General features: G+C 40.6%; 1 protein-coding gene across 1 annotated transcript in view; it reads left to right on the forward strand.

Annotated features, from left to right (window-relative positions):
• Window positions 1–843: 843 nt before the first annotated feature.
• Window positions 844–18334, forward strand: part of PTCHD4 (patched domain containing 4) — a 178145-nt gene continuing 160654 nt past the window's right edge. Inside the window, exon 1 of the mRNA XM_046638969.1 lies at window positions 844–1443. Coding sequence (XP_046494925.1) covers window positions 844–1443 — 600 coding nt within the window. The remainder of the gene's footprint in view (window positions 1444–18334) is intronic.

Below are 18334 nucleotides of genomic sequence, written 5' to 3' on the forward strand. Positions count from 1 at the left end.
TTAAAAATGCAGCATCATCCTCTCCGCTCCTTTCCTTCGGCCGAAAAGCAGAATTCGAGGGCACAGGGAAACTGGAGAGGCAAAAAGGCTGCTTTCCTCCAGGAGCCCTCGAGCTCCCTCCCTCCACGCCCCCCCTCCCCCGTTGGGCTCTAACTGCCACAGCTCCAATGGGCCAGCAGCTCCTTCACCCATTTCCTCTTCTATTCACTCCGGCGGGGAGGGAAGAGGGAAAACAAAACTCTAAAAATAACTGTCAGTCTCTCAAAAAGAGAAAAGCTTAGCTGCGCCCCCCCTACCCCCGCCCCGCTCCAGCCCCTCTCTTCGCCCTCCTCCCGCCACCCCCCTCCTTATGGGGCACATGTCTGCTTCTTACAACACCGAGGCACATGGTTCCAGTTAGGCGCCGAACCCCACCAGGACGGAGAGGAAATCCACATCTGTGGGACGCTCCGCACGGAACCACCTCCAGCGAGGGAGGCCGGGGGACTGCAGCACCGAGATGAAGGGCTAGACCGAGGGGACGCTGCTCATGCGGTGAGAGGGGGCGCGGGCGGCGACCCGGGCGCGGGGAGGCTGGGGAGGGGGGGCCCGCCGTGCCCCCGCAGCGCCCGCCCCCACGCGCGCTGTCGATATTTGCCCGCCTTGCTGCAACTTGCTGCAGTGTTTGAAAGAGTAGTAGGAGCGCATGGAGGTGGGGCCGGGGAAAGACCAGGCGGAGTGGTCGGGGGTGAGCGCGGAGGGGGTGGGGAGGCGGCGGCGGCGGAGGCGGCGGTGGGGAGGGGGGCTGGCCCGGCGCGGGTGGGATGGGGGAGCGGGGGGTAGCCCGGCGCTTACACATGTCACATGTGCTTTTTAAGACGGCCGGGAGCGCCTGCGAGCTGGATCTGGTGGAGGATGCTGCGGCAGGTGCTTCGCAGAGGGCTCCAGTCGTTCTGCCACAGGCTGGGCTTGTGCGTGAGCCGGCACCCGGTCTTTTTCCTCACCGTGCCCGCAGTCCTGACCATCACCTTCGGCCTCAGCGCGCTCAACCGCTTCCAGCCCGAGGGCGACCTGGAGCGCCTCGTCGCTCCCAGCCACAGCCTGGCCAAGATCGAGCGCAGCCTGGCCAGCAGCCTTTTCCCCCTGGACCAGTCCAAAAGCCAGCTTTATTCGGACTTACACACCCCTGGGAGGTATGGCAGGGTGATCCTCCTCTCCCCACCCGGGGACAATATTTTGCTCCAGGCTGAGGGGATCCTGCAGACCCACCGAGCCGTGCTGGAAATGAAGGTGAACCACAAGGGCTATAATTATACTTTTTCCCATCTGTGTGTGTTGAGAAATCAGGATAAGAAATGCGTGCTGGATGATATTATTTCAGTGCTAGAGGATCTCAGGCAGGCTGCCGTCTCCAATAAGACAACAGCCAGGGTGCAAGTGAGGTATCCCAACACTAAATTGAAGGTATGCTCCTCCTGCATGCTTCTGCCAATTAAAGAGGCAGCACTTCATTTCTTGCCCTAAACAAGCAAAGAAAATGCAGAGGTCTCATCCTTAAGACTCAGAAGCTGATGCTTCTTTCATTTTTGGGGGGAAAAGATGGGCAACTGAGTGAAGAAAACAGGCAATGAATGGTACGACTAGATATTAAGAAATTCAAAGCCAAACAAAACAAATGCCAAAAATGAAAAAAAAAAAAAGGAAAAAAAAGTTTTTTCTGAGACCCTGCAATTACATCTTTGTTCAGGGTTAATAAATCAGTGAATGGAAGGGGGAGGGGGAATCCTGAACAATTTGGGGGATTTCTTTTCATTATGGGGCTCAATGTATTTCTTATTACTGATTACACATCCACCTGGTGCCATATCCACCTATTTACATCTTCAGCCTGGCTTGATTTTGACATGAAGGGAGTTTGTGTTTTGGTGCCCTGTGAGTGTGTGTCTGAAAGCAGTGGGTATGAATGTAGTAGAGACTCCAGGAATTATGTGCATGTGTGTTTGCATAGCAAATGAAGCAGAAATTTTCTGTGTGTAAAAACGGGGATGTGCATCTACCTGATGTACTAGTTTACTGAGTCTTACTATCTTCTTTCCGATAAAAAATCCAAACCAAAGCAAGATTATTGTAACAGCCCAATAGCAAAAGAAAAGAAAAAAATTGACATTCAGCAAAAATTGCAAAGAATGATTATTTCCGCATCAGACATATTGTGCTCTTTAAACTTTCAATTCAAATTTTGTTGCTCAAATGAGATTTCTAAACTCATTCTACACTGTCAGGACTGAGCTGCTGCAGACAAGGAGGCATGCAGTCTGCAGGTGACTGAAGTTTCAGGGACAAATGTGACTTCCAAAAGAGTCATTGCACCATTTGTATGCTCGACCCTGTGCATGCTCAGTAGCTGCACGACCAAGAACTCCCAAGACAGGTGTTTCCCAAGAAGAAGGAATTTTCTTTCTTCTAAGGTGTCTGAGGATGTGTGTGTGCTTCTGTGGAGGTAATGGAATAGAAGGGACCCCAGTTTCAATAAATGGATGAGTTAATATAGGAAATCACTAACATTTCCATTTATTTGATACAATCAGCATCTATACACAATTAAAAAATAACTTTCTCAAGATTCTTGAGATAAAGAGGCTCTTTTTCCTGAACTGAAGGAGGATTTAATGAACTTAGAAACTGATTCCTCCTGAAACCTCATGACCTGCCTCCTTTTAACGTGTTGTCCTTGTTTCAGTGCATCCAGGGGCTGACAGGATTTCAGCTTTACAAAGCTGAGCAGCCCTTTGAGGTTTAGTGACACTAGACAGATGATTCACTAGCTTGAAATCTAGGTAAGGGCTTGCCTGCTTCACACTTATTGAAGGGAGCATGATAAATATATGTGGTTGGGCAGCGTGCTTTTTGTTTCTTGAATCCTTTGTCATCAAGATTATTGCTTGCTAAGAAAAGGATGTGGTGGGAAGATGATTCTCCTAGTGTATGGTCTTTTAACTGAGTTCTTTCCTGTGCCAAACATCTGGTGTAAAGAAAGATTTGAAACTGTGTCATATTTAAACTTCAATTTGTTTTCCCTATTGAGGCAAGTTTGCGGTTTATTAATATGCATTATTAGTTGGATCCTTTATTCAGCGATACTCTCCAGGTGTGAGAACTTTGTCCAATCAGCCATTGTGGATATATTGTTTATCTGGCAATATCATTATGACATTTATGGTACAAACCCCTGAGGTCTTTAATTCATTTGTTTGAGAATCATTGGGCATGCTCCTATAATTTATCAGGTGCTTTTCTGGGCACAGGAGACAGAGTTTGGGACAAGAAAAGCAAAGTTCTTACTCTAACGGGGCTTAAAAGTAGTGATGTCAGTGTCCTCACCCAGAGTAACCTGCAGGCAGGGACTCTGCAGTCTTCCAGTCCACCACTGAGCCAACGCCATGCTAGGCCTATACCAGGTGCTCCATCTAAACTTTTTGGCTGATTGGTTGGTCAGTCTACACCCAGGTAGGAGGCTGTGGATAATCATAAAAGAATAGAGTAATTGATTAGAAAGGTCAATGTGGTAATTATTCTACTAACCGTAAAAAGAACCGGAGAATTATACATTGCCTCTATAACTATAAAGCCCTTATTCCGATACAGACTAATTTCAGTGTTTCCTCAAATGTGTTGGCTTGACTACCTCTGCATGGTTCAGTGGGAGTTGTTCAAGCTATGTTTGGGAAAATGAATCCTTTGAGAATCTTCTGAGAGCAAGGGGCCCTCTCAAGCATCCCCATGTAATCTCACACATGCTAATGTAATATAAAAGATAGTTGATGGAGTACCAAAGGTACATAGAATGCTATCAAAGGGTCTCCAAGGACTTCCAGGTCAAGAACTCCCTGGCACAGAGCAAAGTGAGATGGCCTTTCATTTTGAGTACATGTTATTTGGAAGTGATTTCAATTCATGTGTGGCAGTGGTTCTCAGAAAGTGTCCCTATGATTCTGAAGCATGCTAAAGGTTGAGAGTTTCAGGTGGATGCAGTTTGAGGGAAAATTTTATTTATACATTTTTTGGCCTTCTATTTCATTTTGCTTTCCTCTGTTATACTTGGGTCACCCCTCTTTCCAACTCTGGCCAATATGGAAAATTTTAGTGCTGGAACATGCTATTGGTGGACAGGGAAACAAGAGTTGAGAGAAAATGCAAAATAAATAGCAGTGGCTGAATAATGTGAGTAGGAATCCGCAATCCTGTGACATGCAAGAAACACTAGGTCGGTTCTTGGAGATAATCTGAAGATGTAGAAACACTGATTGACAGAAAGAAGTGGTCAGAAACAGTTATGAGAATCAGAAGGGCACCTTTCAAGTATTATTAAGACGCCCAAGTAGTCCTGAGCACAGAAATGTTTAGAACTTCTGATAAACATGATTATCTTGACAAGGTAATCCAGACAAGCAGAAACACAGAGAGTCGCCTGGTATGGAATTCCAAACAGGCTCAGATAAAGCTGGTGTGAAAAAAGCAGCAGTCAGCTTAGAATACTACAGAAGAAATGAAATGCATACACATTTTCAAAAGCTGTGTAGAAATGAAACCAAAATCTGAAATCCCTACGCCTGTAGAATATGAACTCTGCAATTGTGCCTGTCGTTAGAATCTTTAGATTATTATATCGCTGATTAAGCACAAAGGTCATGTTTTATATTCCTTCTGTACTATTCATGTTCCCTTCCCCACCCTTGTCCACTTCTATGTGATAGTATACACATCATTGATTAGTCTGTTGACAAGTTTGAACATTTATTCTGTAAATAACAAAGTTATCAGCACTTTTCAAACCCCTGTGGCATGCTTTTATTTTAAAGGCATTCTCTACATTCTCCAGATTTTTGTAAAGTGTTTTTGACCTCAATAATTTGGGGGCCATTTTTTTCACCCATAGAGACATACATATTATGTAAGTTAATACAATGTGGCCAGGCTGAATTTTTAAGTTAAATACGTAACGTATCATTGAAACCAATCTCTTGATTAAAATGAGACAGGCACTCAAGATCCTTAAGCAAGGACTACTCTGGACTCCAAGAAATGTTTTTGTTACAATTGAAGCAGCTCAAGTGGTTGCAGGTAATATTTCCCTGCTTCTTGGGTAGGCTGTCATGATCTCACTTTTCCATCTGGCTGGTTCCAAGAATGTAACAATTCCCACATGTCCCCAGTTCTTTTAGTTTGGCCACAGCAAAAAGCATAGGTAAAGTAGAAGCAGGCAAATGTGGTCGATGGCAAATGGTGAGAAAAGAATGAAGCAGATTTGATTCCCTTGCAGCCCATCCTTCCCATCAAATTTCATTAATACCACACCTCGAAACAGACGGTTCATTGAAGTATACGTACTTCAATGTTCCACACTTAAATATGGAGCAAAGAAAAATTTTCCTGCTTCTTAACGAAAGATAGTGTTTCTTTGGGTACATTTGGAGTACATCCTCCAGGTTTGGACGATGTTGCTGTTAGTCATTTAGTTCCAATCTCAGTGGAAGGGCAGCATAAGCCAACAGGGAAAATGAGGACCAACATTATTTTTAGAGATTTCTGAGAAAAGTTATTCCATAGACTAATTTTTCTAATTTATTCTAAAATCTCCTAAGATATCCATGTCAGGATCTTCTCTATTTTTATTTAAGCTTAATTTCCTGATTCTATCTCTTCATAAGGGAAAACACTGATACCTTATTGAATGTTTGGTTTGTGTCCTAAGTGGTCTTGGTGGTTTATACACAGCATGTCATTTTTACAAGTTTATGAGTCAAGGGAAGTATTTTTATTTCCATTTTATAAATAAAGAAAGTGAAGACCAGGAGGTTAAGTGAATTCTATGAAGTCGCCAAGGTAGTGCATGTTGGAGCTGGAGTTTAACCTCAGATCTGTCTGTACTGAGGTTCATATTCTTAACCATAATACTATTAGGTCTTAATAACATCCTGCTCCATTCTTTGTAACAGCCTTTTGTACTAAGAAAGAACGAGGGCCATAATGCCCAAGCCATCTCAAATCCATGTTAAAATACCACTACTGATCTACCATACCAGTATCCCTGCAGAATAACCAGTAGATAAGATGGTAAAGTAAAGCTCCACTCTCTTTTTACCCTTAAGGGAGTGAAGCTTCTAGTTTGGGCAAACTCCTACCATCTGCCTACTGTGGAACCTGCCACAAAAAGTTAAGTGAATTCCTCACTGGCACATGGTTTCACTTTTAATATCATTTCACATCAACTCAGAACAAACTCGAGTGAGGCTCCAGGATCACGTGAAAGTGAGAAGCCTATAATATGGTCCAAGATTTTGAGCCAGGGGCTTCTGTGCCAGACAAGCTTGGATATTTCTGTCTTAAATTGGCATCAGGAAAAAGAATTGATGAGATGGCATGGGACAATACAATGTGGATTAAATTGAGAAATTTTCAGGAGATTTAACTTCTAAGCCCAGTTCTTTAAAGATCGGTTGTGTGACATTGGACAAGTCCCATCACCAATCTGGGCTTCAAGTTCTAGGATTCTTTTGTAACATTCTAGCACGTAGTAGGTATCATTGCAATGGATTTGGGAATATATTCTAGAATATTTTTCCTCTGGAGTAGAGTAGATGTACTTGATTAGATTTGAATATAATGTTGTACAAAGTTAATCATAGTTTCTTAACTAAATTTTTGTACATATATTTCGTAGCCACCATATCAGGATAAGTTAATTCATTAAGTGTTTCTGAGTGTTAGTTCGAAAACTGGCCCCCGAACGCAGAGGGCAAGGAGAGACGAAAGAAAGAAGCAGACTACTTCAGAATGATAGGTGGGAGGTTTAATAAGCAAGGGAACTTACAGATGAGGCTTGTCTTAGGCAGCCACAAGATGAGTAGATCTCTACACCTGACTGCCAGAATCTTAAAAGTTTATATGGAGACCTTACCTGGGTTCAGTCATGTATTCAGTTGGTGTCAACAACACAATGCTCTCTCAAGGCTGCGTCCTTGAAAACAGCTTCCACTGTGGTAATAGTGGTTGTAGCACACATTCCAAGGACAGGGGATGGGTGAGGAGCCTCTGATTGCCCGGCTCTAGCTCTCAGGTGTAGCTCTTGGGTCAACCAGTGGTGATGTCCTCTCATTGGGCTCCTCCAACACTACGTACCCTAGTGGGAAAAACACTTGCTTGGTATTGGGAGCCTGGCTCCTTCTCCTTGGCTTCAACGAAGACCTACTTTAAACTAAGCAGTTTTTATAGTTACTTATTTATACTTCTTTTCATTTTGGGAATTCAAGGATTAAGGCAGGATTAAAAACAAATAAAAGGAACGGAAATGGTTCTGTCCATTCTTCTCATTTCCCTACCCTCAGCTGATCTGATGGTGGTTCCCTCAGTTGTCCAGCACCCACCAAGAGCTTGGGGTAGGGGCAGGGAAAAGAAGTCCAAAAGATACACACAACATTATGGAAGTATAGAATGAACTAAAGCCACTCTCCCCACAAAATAAAACACTCCTTTGCTTCTCTTGCCACTTTAGACAATAATGAACTCTTAACAGTTTTTTCTTAATCTTTTCTATTATAAACATGATTACAACTGAAACAAGCTATTGTGTTGTGCTTTTCAAAATATATTGTTTTTGGAGAATATTTTGCATTTTAATCCATCAGCTATTACACCATTATTAGGCCACATTGCTTTTAATTTAGTTTTAGAGTTGATCAGCAGATACTCAATCCTATTCCAGATATATCCAGACATTTCTATGCATGCTCAATAAAACTGATTTTAAAGAGGAAATCTGGAAACTCCAAGATTCTAGATTTGCATAAGACAGCTCTAGATTGGACAACCGGTCTGTTTCTACCCTAACTTAGTCAAACAAATCCCCCGGGCCCCATCCCCAGGGTGGAATCATGAGAGTGACTCATTTCTCTGGATTGTTTCTGCCAGTGTGCTATGGACAAGGTTACATTCATCACAGCCCTGGCACACAGAGAAAAACATGTAAGCATTGCTTCTGATGTAAAAGTGCCCCAAGTTGCATTGTAAGCTACAAAATTAATTTTGTTTTCTAAGACCTTGCACCTCAAAGTGTTGTGTATGCACCAGCAGTGTCAGCATCACCTGGGAGCTTGTTAGAAAGGAGAACTCCCCAGGTCTCACCACAGACGTACTGAATGACCAGAATCTGCCTTTTAAAAAGCTCCCCAAGTGATTCGTATGCACTTGAGAGTTTGAGAAGCTCAGGTCTAAGACAGAAGGTTGACCTTAGTATTCTTCATTCCTGGCTTGAGTTTGAAGTGACCTGTGTCGAGTCAGACCAAAGGCACTGTAAGAAAATTGAGTAATTGAGCCCATAGCCATATCGTGGAGTCATGTGATAGAGACATTGTGGAAATGCCTGGAGAATTATCCAGCAGCTATTCCACTTTGAGAAAGTCTCACCCCTCTCATCTGTAGTTGGGCCTGTCACTTGTCTAAGCTGAAAGCTGATTACTGTCATTCAATATTTTCCAAAAATGTTGAAATTATATCTAACCACCTCTTTAAGAAAAAACATCAGCAGCGTTTTTCTTAAGCCCCTTTGCAGTTATTTCACGATAGTAGCAACATTAAGCCCTAGTTAGCCTAATTATGTTAATATTATATGAGAACACAAGATATAGGAACTATACATAGGAACAAGAGTATTTGGGGAAAATGAAATACAAAATTACAGTGGAGTGCATTTGAGAAGTGGCACTGCTTCCATGCTTTTCTCAGAGAGGATGATTATGGCAGAGCCATTTGTTGAAATCAAGGCTCATTCTCTGTCATTCTGGAGAATTCAGGGCCTCTGAAAGGTACCTGATGAGCTTCGGTCAAAATGAGTGGGCTCTGTTTAGTTACAGAATTTGTGTTAGAACCGCCAGTGTTTTCCCTCCTGAACTACCCTCCCAATGTGGAGAGGCCTCACCTGGGCCATTCTGACTTTCTTCTGCTCTCTCAAAGGCTGAAGGCAGAATACAGGCTCTGGGTTCCACAAGGCAGAAATATGCTTAAAGGGTTCTCCTGGCTTCTGGAGGGCCTGAAAGCAGCTCCAGGTGTTTGTGAGTTCATCCTCAAAGTTTACACTTCCCTTTGAACGTTCGGATCTGTTCTCTCACCTCACCAGGGCTCTTAATTACATGGAGGGAGAGAATGCTCAGTTCTCATTGTCACTGCAGATCATATTAACGTGGGCAAGATGCACGTTAGATTCAAAAGCCATTCACATGTTCATTCATTTGGGCAACTAAAAGTGTCTGCTATGTGCCAGTGTTGGGTACTGGAGATTCAGTGAGGAGCACAAGAGATGTGGTGCTTGCCCTCCAGGAGCTTGAGCCTAGTAAAAAAGACAAAAGTCACATAGAGAAATTCATAATCACAGATTATCACGCAGGGAAAATACATGGTGCTGTGAGAGAAGGATACCGAATCTGGGGGTATTAGAAACAACTTTCCTGATGAGGTGACTGTGAGCTGAGATATGAAGGGTGATAGGGGATTAACACACAAGAGGGGATTAGATGGTAGAAGCAAAGGTTCAAAGGCGAGGACGTGGTACCTAGGGTGCATTGGCCAAAAGCCACTGAGGATGGAAGATGAAGTGTGATGATGGTCCAAGGCTAAGAGCCATGAAACAATTTCTTGAGAGTTGGGGTACCATAAGCTAGATCCAGATCTCTGAATCTAGGTTGTCTGGATTTGCTTCTTTGCTCTGTCCCACTAGCTCTATGGCTTTGTACAAATACATTCTTTGTAACTCAGCTCCCTCATCATGGCCTCTACCTCTTAGCTTTGGGTGAACTTAAATGAATTTGTGATACCTAAAGTAGTGCTTTTCAGACTCTAATTGTCACTTGGGGATCTTAAAAATGCAGATTCTGTTTCAGTAGGTCTGGGATGGGGTGAAAGTCTGCATTTCTAGCAAGTGATTCTGATGCTGCTGGTCCATGAAGCATACTCTGAGTAGGAAGGTTATAAAAGCACTTAGAACAGCACCTGTTTTGTTATAAATTCTTAGCAAATGCTCGTGTTTTAACTACTTGAGCACTGATATTCTGCCCTTATCCAGAATCGGTTAATTGACTTTCTTGTGAACTCATGATGATGAAAACCCTTTATATTTCAACCCTCAAAGTGGAAACTCTTTCTATCAGGTGGCAGTTTTTTCTATTTCCTTAGTAAGTACAGTATGAGAGACATTGATCCCTCAGCTTTTTGCACTAAAGAGCTTGAGCTGCCTCCAGGGTCATCATTCTGAATGTGACCTCTCTTTGCTAAGGACAGTAGAAAGCAGCTAAGGAAAGCATGGGCCCTTAGTTTCAGTGTTCATGGGTCTGGAAGCATCTCGGAGGTTGAATTTTTGTGATAATCTCAATAGAGCTAGACTTGACCTCTTTCTCCTCTCTTGGCTCCTGTGACGTTCCAGTTCTTTTACATCTCTGATGGTTCCATACTTCTTACTGGCTCACTCGTCTTACTATTCCTATATTTATAATCATTCCCATAAAAGAGTCTTTTTTGTTTTGTGTTCCCTCAATATTCTCATTCAAGCCAAACATCTATTTTCTTCCATGTCTATAACTCTTTTAACGGTATCTCTATTCTGTCGTTTACTCACGCTCAGAATCTCAGTCACCTGCAATGAAGTCTGCACTCCCCTACTCCCACCCAGCCAAGACATATACACAGTAATATGTAATTAACTACCACATCCTGATCGTTCTACACCAGATGTTCTCAAAGTGTGGTCCTTAGACCAATAGCATCCACATCACCTGGGAACTTGTTAGAAATGCACATTCTCAGACCTCATACCAGATCTACAGAAACTCCGAGAGTGGAGTCCACCAAGCCCTCTAGGTGATTCTGATTCCTGTTGAAGTGAGAGAGCCACTGTTCTGTAATTGTGGTGCTCAGTGTTGGCTAAGTGTAGGAATTGTGAGGAGAGCTTTAAAAATACTGATGCATGAGTCTCATCTCCAGATTCTGATTTAATTAGTCTGGAAATGGCATGGGCATTGGGTTTCTTAAAAGCTCTGCTGGTGATTCTAATGGATTATCAAGTTTGAAGACCAAGGTCTCCTTTTCAGATTTCTTTTCCTTTTCTTTCTCATGGCCTCTCCCTTGGGCCTTCATTACCTCGTACCTATTTTATTTATGTGATAGTCTAATCTCTCTCATATAATTTCTCACACATGGAACCTAGCCTGTGTAATAAGATCATTTGCATCTCTTGATTGTATTTTTCTTCTAACCAAATCTTGCAAGAGCTTCCCCTTGCCTGGAGAAGAAATAACAAACTCCTTACCATGGCCATTGAGAACTTTCCCTGGCCAGGCCCCAACTTTACTTGTAGTTTCAGGTTGTAGGACATTATATACTTTAGCCAAACCAAAGTAAACCCACCCTGAACTTTCCTGTTTTCTTATCTTCGTTCCTACTGTTGCTTTGCTTGGAATTTCCTTCACACTGTCAAACATCACTACATCTCTTAAATGCTCAGGTCTCAAAGCCACTTTTTCCATGGAGCTCCTTTAAGTGCTTCCAAAGAGAGAAAACACTTCCATGCACTTTGGAGGCACTTTGAAGGCCATTCCCTTAATCACAGTCCAACTTACAGGTTTGCTGCAAGTCTTTGCTAAAATGTAACTGTATGTGCCTAATGAACCAGTGGGGCCGGTAGCCTTCATTTCGTAAATTGGTTTGCCTGGGAGGAGCAAGCTAATAAGGAGGAGATCTGTGGGGCAAGTCCTTGGAGGAAATTTCAAGGGAAGAGGATAAAAGCCCATCCCGGTCAGTCTGACATTCTAAGGCTGTGTCTAAACCTATAGAAAGATGGCCACAGAAAGACATTGGAAGCTGTTTCCATGAGTGGTCCTGAGAAACATGAGGCACAGGCAACATAGCTTTGGGCTTAAGAGACAAAGGGCCATCAGCAGAGGAAGAGAGACACGCTTTCCCCACTTGTACACAGCACACATGTGACTCCAGCTCAGGAGAGGCTGCAGGGAGCATAACATGGCTTAGGCACCTGGTAAGGTTGCCAGATTTAGCGAATACAAATACAGGACATTCAGTTAAATTTGACTTTTGGATAAACAAATAATAATTTTTTAGTATAAGTGTGTCCTCAATATTGCATTCTTGACGTATCTGAAATTCAGATTTAACTGAGTGTCCTATGTTTTATCTGGCAACTTAGCACTATGGGAATTCGCAGAACCACATCTGAAGACCCCGGCATAGACTTCAGAGTGTTGTGGGGATGGGAACCAGCAGCAGTTGTAACTCACAGTAGTGGCCATCAGCCATGGGGCTGGAGAGGAGGACCATGTAAGGTCCAATTGGGAAATAGTAAAGATATTCTAAGGACTCACAGAAATGCATAAGTAAAAGTTTTCAGGAGGCAGAGTTCCTGTCTTTCTCAGTGGGCATGCAAGCAAGTGAAATTTAAGTTCCTCTTAATATGACCTCATTTGTGTGTTGTGGCCTTAAGAAACCCAAGTTACATTTATTGTTTTAATAGCTCCAAGTGTTTATTTGCTAGTAAGTGAAAATTGAATGAATAAAAGAAACTTATCCAAAAGCTACACTGGATAAAGACTCCATTTAGCAGAAATGGCTTTCATTTTCTATTTTAGCTATGAGAAGATTAAAAATATTTATGCACAAGAGAAAAATTTAATTAAAGAAAATAGGTGATAGGCGCAGGTTAGTGAAAATTTGTAGGATGGGAATATTAGCAAGCCAAAATCTGAACCCCTGGACAGAATAGGTTACCCTTTCCATGTATGAAATATTGCATTAAAAACAAAAGTGACTCATGCTATTAAACATTTGTACAACAGCACTAATGAGTATATGTGCTATTTAAAACCTGTCTTATTTTCCTTCAAGATTATAAAACTTTTAAGGGTAGGACTGTTATCTGGTTCACATTTCTGGCTTAAGAGAAATGTGAGGAAACACTAGCTTGTCATTTGTCCCTTCCCAGGAACCAGGTCTTCCTGCACATTGCAGTTTGGGGGATGATCTCTGTAGGGCAAATTCCTGGACAGATGAGGCAGAGCCGGAGAAATGGAGCAGGAGGACAGAGATCGTGGGGCACCAGTAAGTGCCCCTGGAGACAGACACACACCCTTCTGGAGCCCCCAGGGGAATGAGAAGCTGAGGGTCTGAACTAGTTTACTGACCTCTTTTCATAGATAGAGCACACCTCTCTAAGGGACTAGCACATAAAACTGATATTAGCAACTTGACTTTTATTATCCTTTCATTCTTTTCAAACATTTTTACCTTTGGGATTATTTTTAAGGAATTGGATCCTTTCTAGGATGTGACACTTTAGACATTACTTTATTAACTAATCACATCTTACCAGTGTGTCTCTTACTAAGCAACGTACAAGTTTATAATTTTAGTTAACTTACCTCAAAAAGTTGTTTATAAACTGATATTATCCTACTCAACTTCTTCCTGATAGGAGACTATTTTGGTAATTGATAACTAAATTAATGAGATCCTCACTTCCCATATTTCCCTCAGCTCGGTATCCTGGAAACTTATGCATGATGTTAAAGTTATGAGCATTGAAAATCTAGCCCATTTAGCCTAAGGTAACAAATGTTTTTATTGAGGTGGGTCCTATTTCTTAATAGATTGAGATAGGGTGGCCTCTTACTGATTGAGTCCCACTTTTAAAATTTTTAAATGATGATGAAGAGGTTTATAAAAAGGAAACTGACAAATCTATGTTTTAATTCAATTTTGTCATTTACTAGCTGTATGATTTTAGACATATAACTTAATGTCTTTGTCCTCCAGTTTTTCTACATAAAAAATAGTATTATTAATATCCACTCTGTAGATTTTCAAAATTTCTGACACTTGGTACTGTATTAATAAATTATAGCTATTTTTTATATAAGTCCAACATCATAGCAACACCAAGAAAACTTTAGGAAATGAAGTGAAAAATCACTCACAATATCTCTCACCAATTCTATAAGCAATTTATTTCCAGTCTTTCACTGTAAAATATACAGTTTCCAAATAGGGTGTATGCCTTTTTTAATCCTGTTTATTTTCATTTTTCCATAAGCATTTTCATAATTATCATTTCAGTGGTTGCTCAAAATTCTGGTAAGTGACTGTGACATAGTTTACTTAATTGTTCATTTATTGTTATCTTTAGAATATGTCCGGAGCAGTGTTTTTGGAGCTGATTTTCACAATCCTTAACAGGCATAAGGAAGAAAGCAAAATATCCTGGCTTGTCAACAAAAGCTGTAGGAAAAGAGCATTTTCTTATGTAATTTAAAATGTCACTTTCATAAGTATATGCACTTATGAAAGCAAGATACAAATATAGGTCAACAAGTTCCAGGGGAGCAGATGTCCCAAGAAAAACCTTGGATAGAAATTAAAAGGACCTGATTTATTTATAGACCAACTCCAAAATGCTGTAAATTGCTTTGTTAAGGACCACATCCAAGATTAAGCTTCTAAGAGGACCTTGTGGCTAATCCTATTATGAAGTAATTTTTATGGCTTTTCACTTGGTATAGCTCAATGATTCTCGAAAGAAACAGTTCAGGCACTTTCCAACTATGTGATGCGTAGGGCCCCTCCCCAAACCAATTGAATCAGAATCTCCAGGGAAAGGACCTGAGAATTGGTATTTTTAAGCTCTTTGTATGGTTCCAGTGGATAACCGGATTGAGAAATACTGAGGGACCTTGGACCAACAAAAGATCCCACCATCCTACCCAGCTCCTCGGCAGATTCATAGGATGAGAGGTTAAGGGAATAATGAACCTTGAACCCCAGCTTCAGGCGGAGTGTGGGGCCTCAAAGGAGAGAGCATTTGCCCTGGCACCATTTCCCTGCCAGGTAACCTTGCCTCCATGGGAGCTCTGTAGCTAAAGTAAACAACTTCATCCTCTCCTTTAATTCCCTAATCTAATATTGACTGGCCAGAAATATGTCTTTATCAATATGCTATGCTCCAAAGATATCCTAGATTGCTAGTCATTGGGAAAATATATCCCTTGACACTTTAAAGGGCATCTTTACTTAATACATTTCTGTAAGGAGATTAATAAAGAAAACCTGTAGGCGCATGGTAAATATTTATTATTATGGTAGTAGAGCCAAAAGTAATAAATCTTGGTGGCTCAAAGAAGTATAATACCAGGACTTGAAATAGACTTTCAATTTTTATTAAGTTGTCATTAGCTCCTGGATTTTCATCAAGATCACCTAGATCCCTTCCTATCCTGAGGGAGTCGGTGTTTGCTACTTTGTAACCAATTCATTAAAGCTATCATTTGTGAGCCCATCCTTTTGATAAGCGTGTAGTGGAAGAGAAAGACATATGTGTTGAATGAATGAAAGATCAAGTGAATTAACTATTTTGCTTTTAATTGTCACATTTTGAATATTAAAGGCATGATATTAAAGACTTTCAAAATACACCCAGTCTTAGCTAATTAAAATTTACTTAATCTTTAGCCAAACTCCATGTCTTCTATCTTTTCACCTGTGAAAATAATATTATACTTCTTTTCTAGACAGGTGAGTTCTGGGAATGTTAACTCAAGTTTTAACAAGCTTGAGATTTCTAACTCATTCATAAATGGATCCTGGCTTCCCCAGCTCAGTGTGGCCAGTCAATTCATATTAAAACAGTATTAACACAATGTCTAATTAAAGGAAAAGTATGTTCATTAAAATGCAATGAATATTTAAAGTAGTTCCAGCTACATAGGAGCCATAACAATCTAAGTGCCCTTCTTGGGTCAGTAGAAAGCTTTTCCATTAGCAGCCCAGTGGATTCACAAATCATATAGCCCCTCTCTTATTATTTTTAAATGGCAATTATAAATCACTTGATACAGTGAGGTGAAAGGATGTTTTTCTAGTCAATATGAACTATGTGGTATGCGCCACTGACCACTGGTAACTGGAAATTATACATTACAAAAAGAAAGCCAAACATTTGCAAGCCCATTATCACCTTTATATTAAATGCTTTCTCTTTGGCAAAAAGTAAAAGCATTGTACAAAGTTGACTCCATACTCATCTTATATTTTTCAGATCATAAAATAGGGAATTGACTCCTCTTTAATTTACTGTTCTAAAAAAAAGATTTAGTACTTGTGACATGCCTTAAAGGAGTTTGAAATAAGAGTCGTATTTTGTCTAGATATTTTCACAAGGCTTCATCAAGAGAGGTATTGGAAGGTTATCTAATCTACTCATTTCAGAAAGTCCTGTTATATATAAATCCCTTCAATAACCTACTATTTAACGTCTCTCTAGAAGAAAATTATTATTATAGATATTCTTCATATCTATTTAAAACAGCTATTTTTATCTGTTCTTCCTTCAGTGAAGAAGGAGAACCCTTATCATTACTATTTTTTTTGAACCGTCTCCTACTTGTGACCCTAGAAATGCTCATTATATTCTCTTGGCCTTTTCGTCTCTGGCTTAAAAACCTCTTACACATAGACCTCATTCTCCACCTCACAGCCTTTTTGTTTTTAGCAAATTTTTAAGTTCTCTTAAGTTTGGGAAATTGATACGTCTCCTGAGTCTTAAACACGTTTGTTGTGTTCTTTATAAAGATATACAAGTACCTTCCCTTCCCCAGACTTTCTCCTCCCCATATTTGCCTTATCTCACTGAATAGCCTTTCTCAGTGGAGATGTAATCCATGCTTGCATTGCTTCAGACACTTTGCTAGGCACTGGAGTTATAGATAAGTTACAGATCCTCTTTTCCAGAAACCTACAGTCTAGTGAGGAAGGAAGACAAGTAAATGGGAAGCTAGCAGTGCAGTATGGTAACTTGAATCTTAAAGGTTAGTCCAAAATGATCCGGAGTTCTGAATAATTCAGAGTTGGTGCTGCATCAGATTCAGCCTCCTTGAGGGCTCTATAATAAAAACAAATACTCTTTATTGCGGGGAGAAGTCTTTCAAAGACACTTACTTCAATTGGGAAATGTGTTTTCTTTTTCAAAATATATTCGTTAAAATTGAGGTCAATATAGAGCTGCTCTTGGTAAGCAGGGAAATATTTTGCTATGATCAGTTACTCTGAAGGTTATGAAGTCAGCATAAAATCCTAATAATGCTATAGACTTAAAAAATGAATACAAAGCAGGAAAATTTTATGGGTATGGACCAAGAAATATCAGGATGAAAAAACACAGTTATTAATCATCCACAAGACCTGGCCTGAAGATTGTTGGATAATGGAACTTTCCATGACCCTAAAAATCATCCTATTCTTGGGTCTTTCCTCCTTAGTGTATAGTAACTATTAAGATCATTGTAGGATTATTTAAACAAAAATGAAGCATATATACAAGTATAAAACATCTTTTATAAAGCATGAAGTAACCACAGCTAAGATGGTGAAGTTGCGACGCAACCATAGCTAAGATGCTGTGCATTTTTAATAAGGACAAAGAATAAAGGATTAATTCCTACTTTGGTTTTGAGTAATATCTGGTTTAATAAGCATCTCTGACTTAGCGTCTGCTTGGGTGGAAAAATGGACATGTTTATTTTCATTTAAAAAATTAGTCACTTTTATATCTTTAACAAAAGGTCATGTTAAGTCTCCCTAGAACAGGATGGGTAAATATAATCAATAAAAGTATCACATCTTTACTGATTGAAAGGATGTTTGATGTATGGTTCTGTGAGTTAATGTTTATGTACAAATTGTAGGACTCCAAATCTCTGTGTTAAGAAACATAAAATGGAAATGTGCCTTTTTCTTTTTTCATGAGGATTTTTTTTCTGCTAGCAAAGTAAAAAGCAGCATTAAGTAATTGCCCAGTGAATTCAGTCTTCGTGAATAGAAAATCTAGATATTGTTATCTGACTGTCCTATAGCAACACTTTGCTTTACTTATCTCAGTAATTATGTCAGTTCTTTAGATTTTTGTTGTTTTTGTTATTTGTTTGTTTCAATTCAGAGATAGTAAGACTGCAAGTTGGGAAATCTCTTTCTCTGAATTTTTTGGAGGCAAGGATAGACCATGGCATATCGGATAAGGGTCCCTGGGAGCAGTTCTACCATATAATGGCGATATACACTGACATAGACCAAGTGCTCTGTCATGTGGAGGAGGCACTACTCCAAATACCATGTGGGAACTCATTTGTTCCTCACCAACAACCCAGTGAGGCAATCCCTTACATTATCTTCATTTTTACAATGAGGAAACAGAGGCACAGATGGTTAAGTAACTCGTCACAGTCCACTCAGACAGGAGTGAAGCCGTATCCTC

Source organism: Equus quagga, chromosome 15 (genome assembly GCF_021613505.1).
Source record: "Equus quagga isolate Etosha38 chromosome 15, UCLA_HA_Equagga_1.0, whole genome shotgun sequence".
Classification (NCBI taxonomy): domain Eukaryota; kingdom Metazoa; phylum Chordata; class Mammalia; order Perissodactyla; family Equidae; genus Equus; species Equus quagga.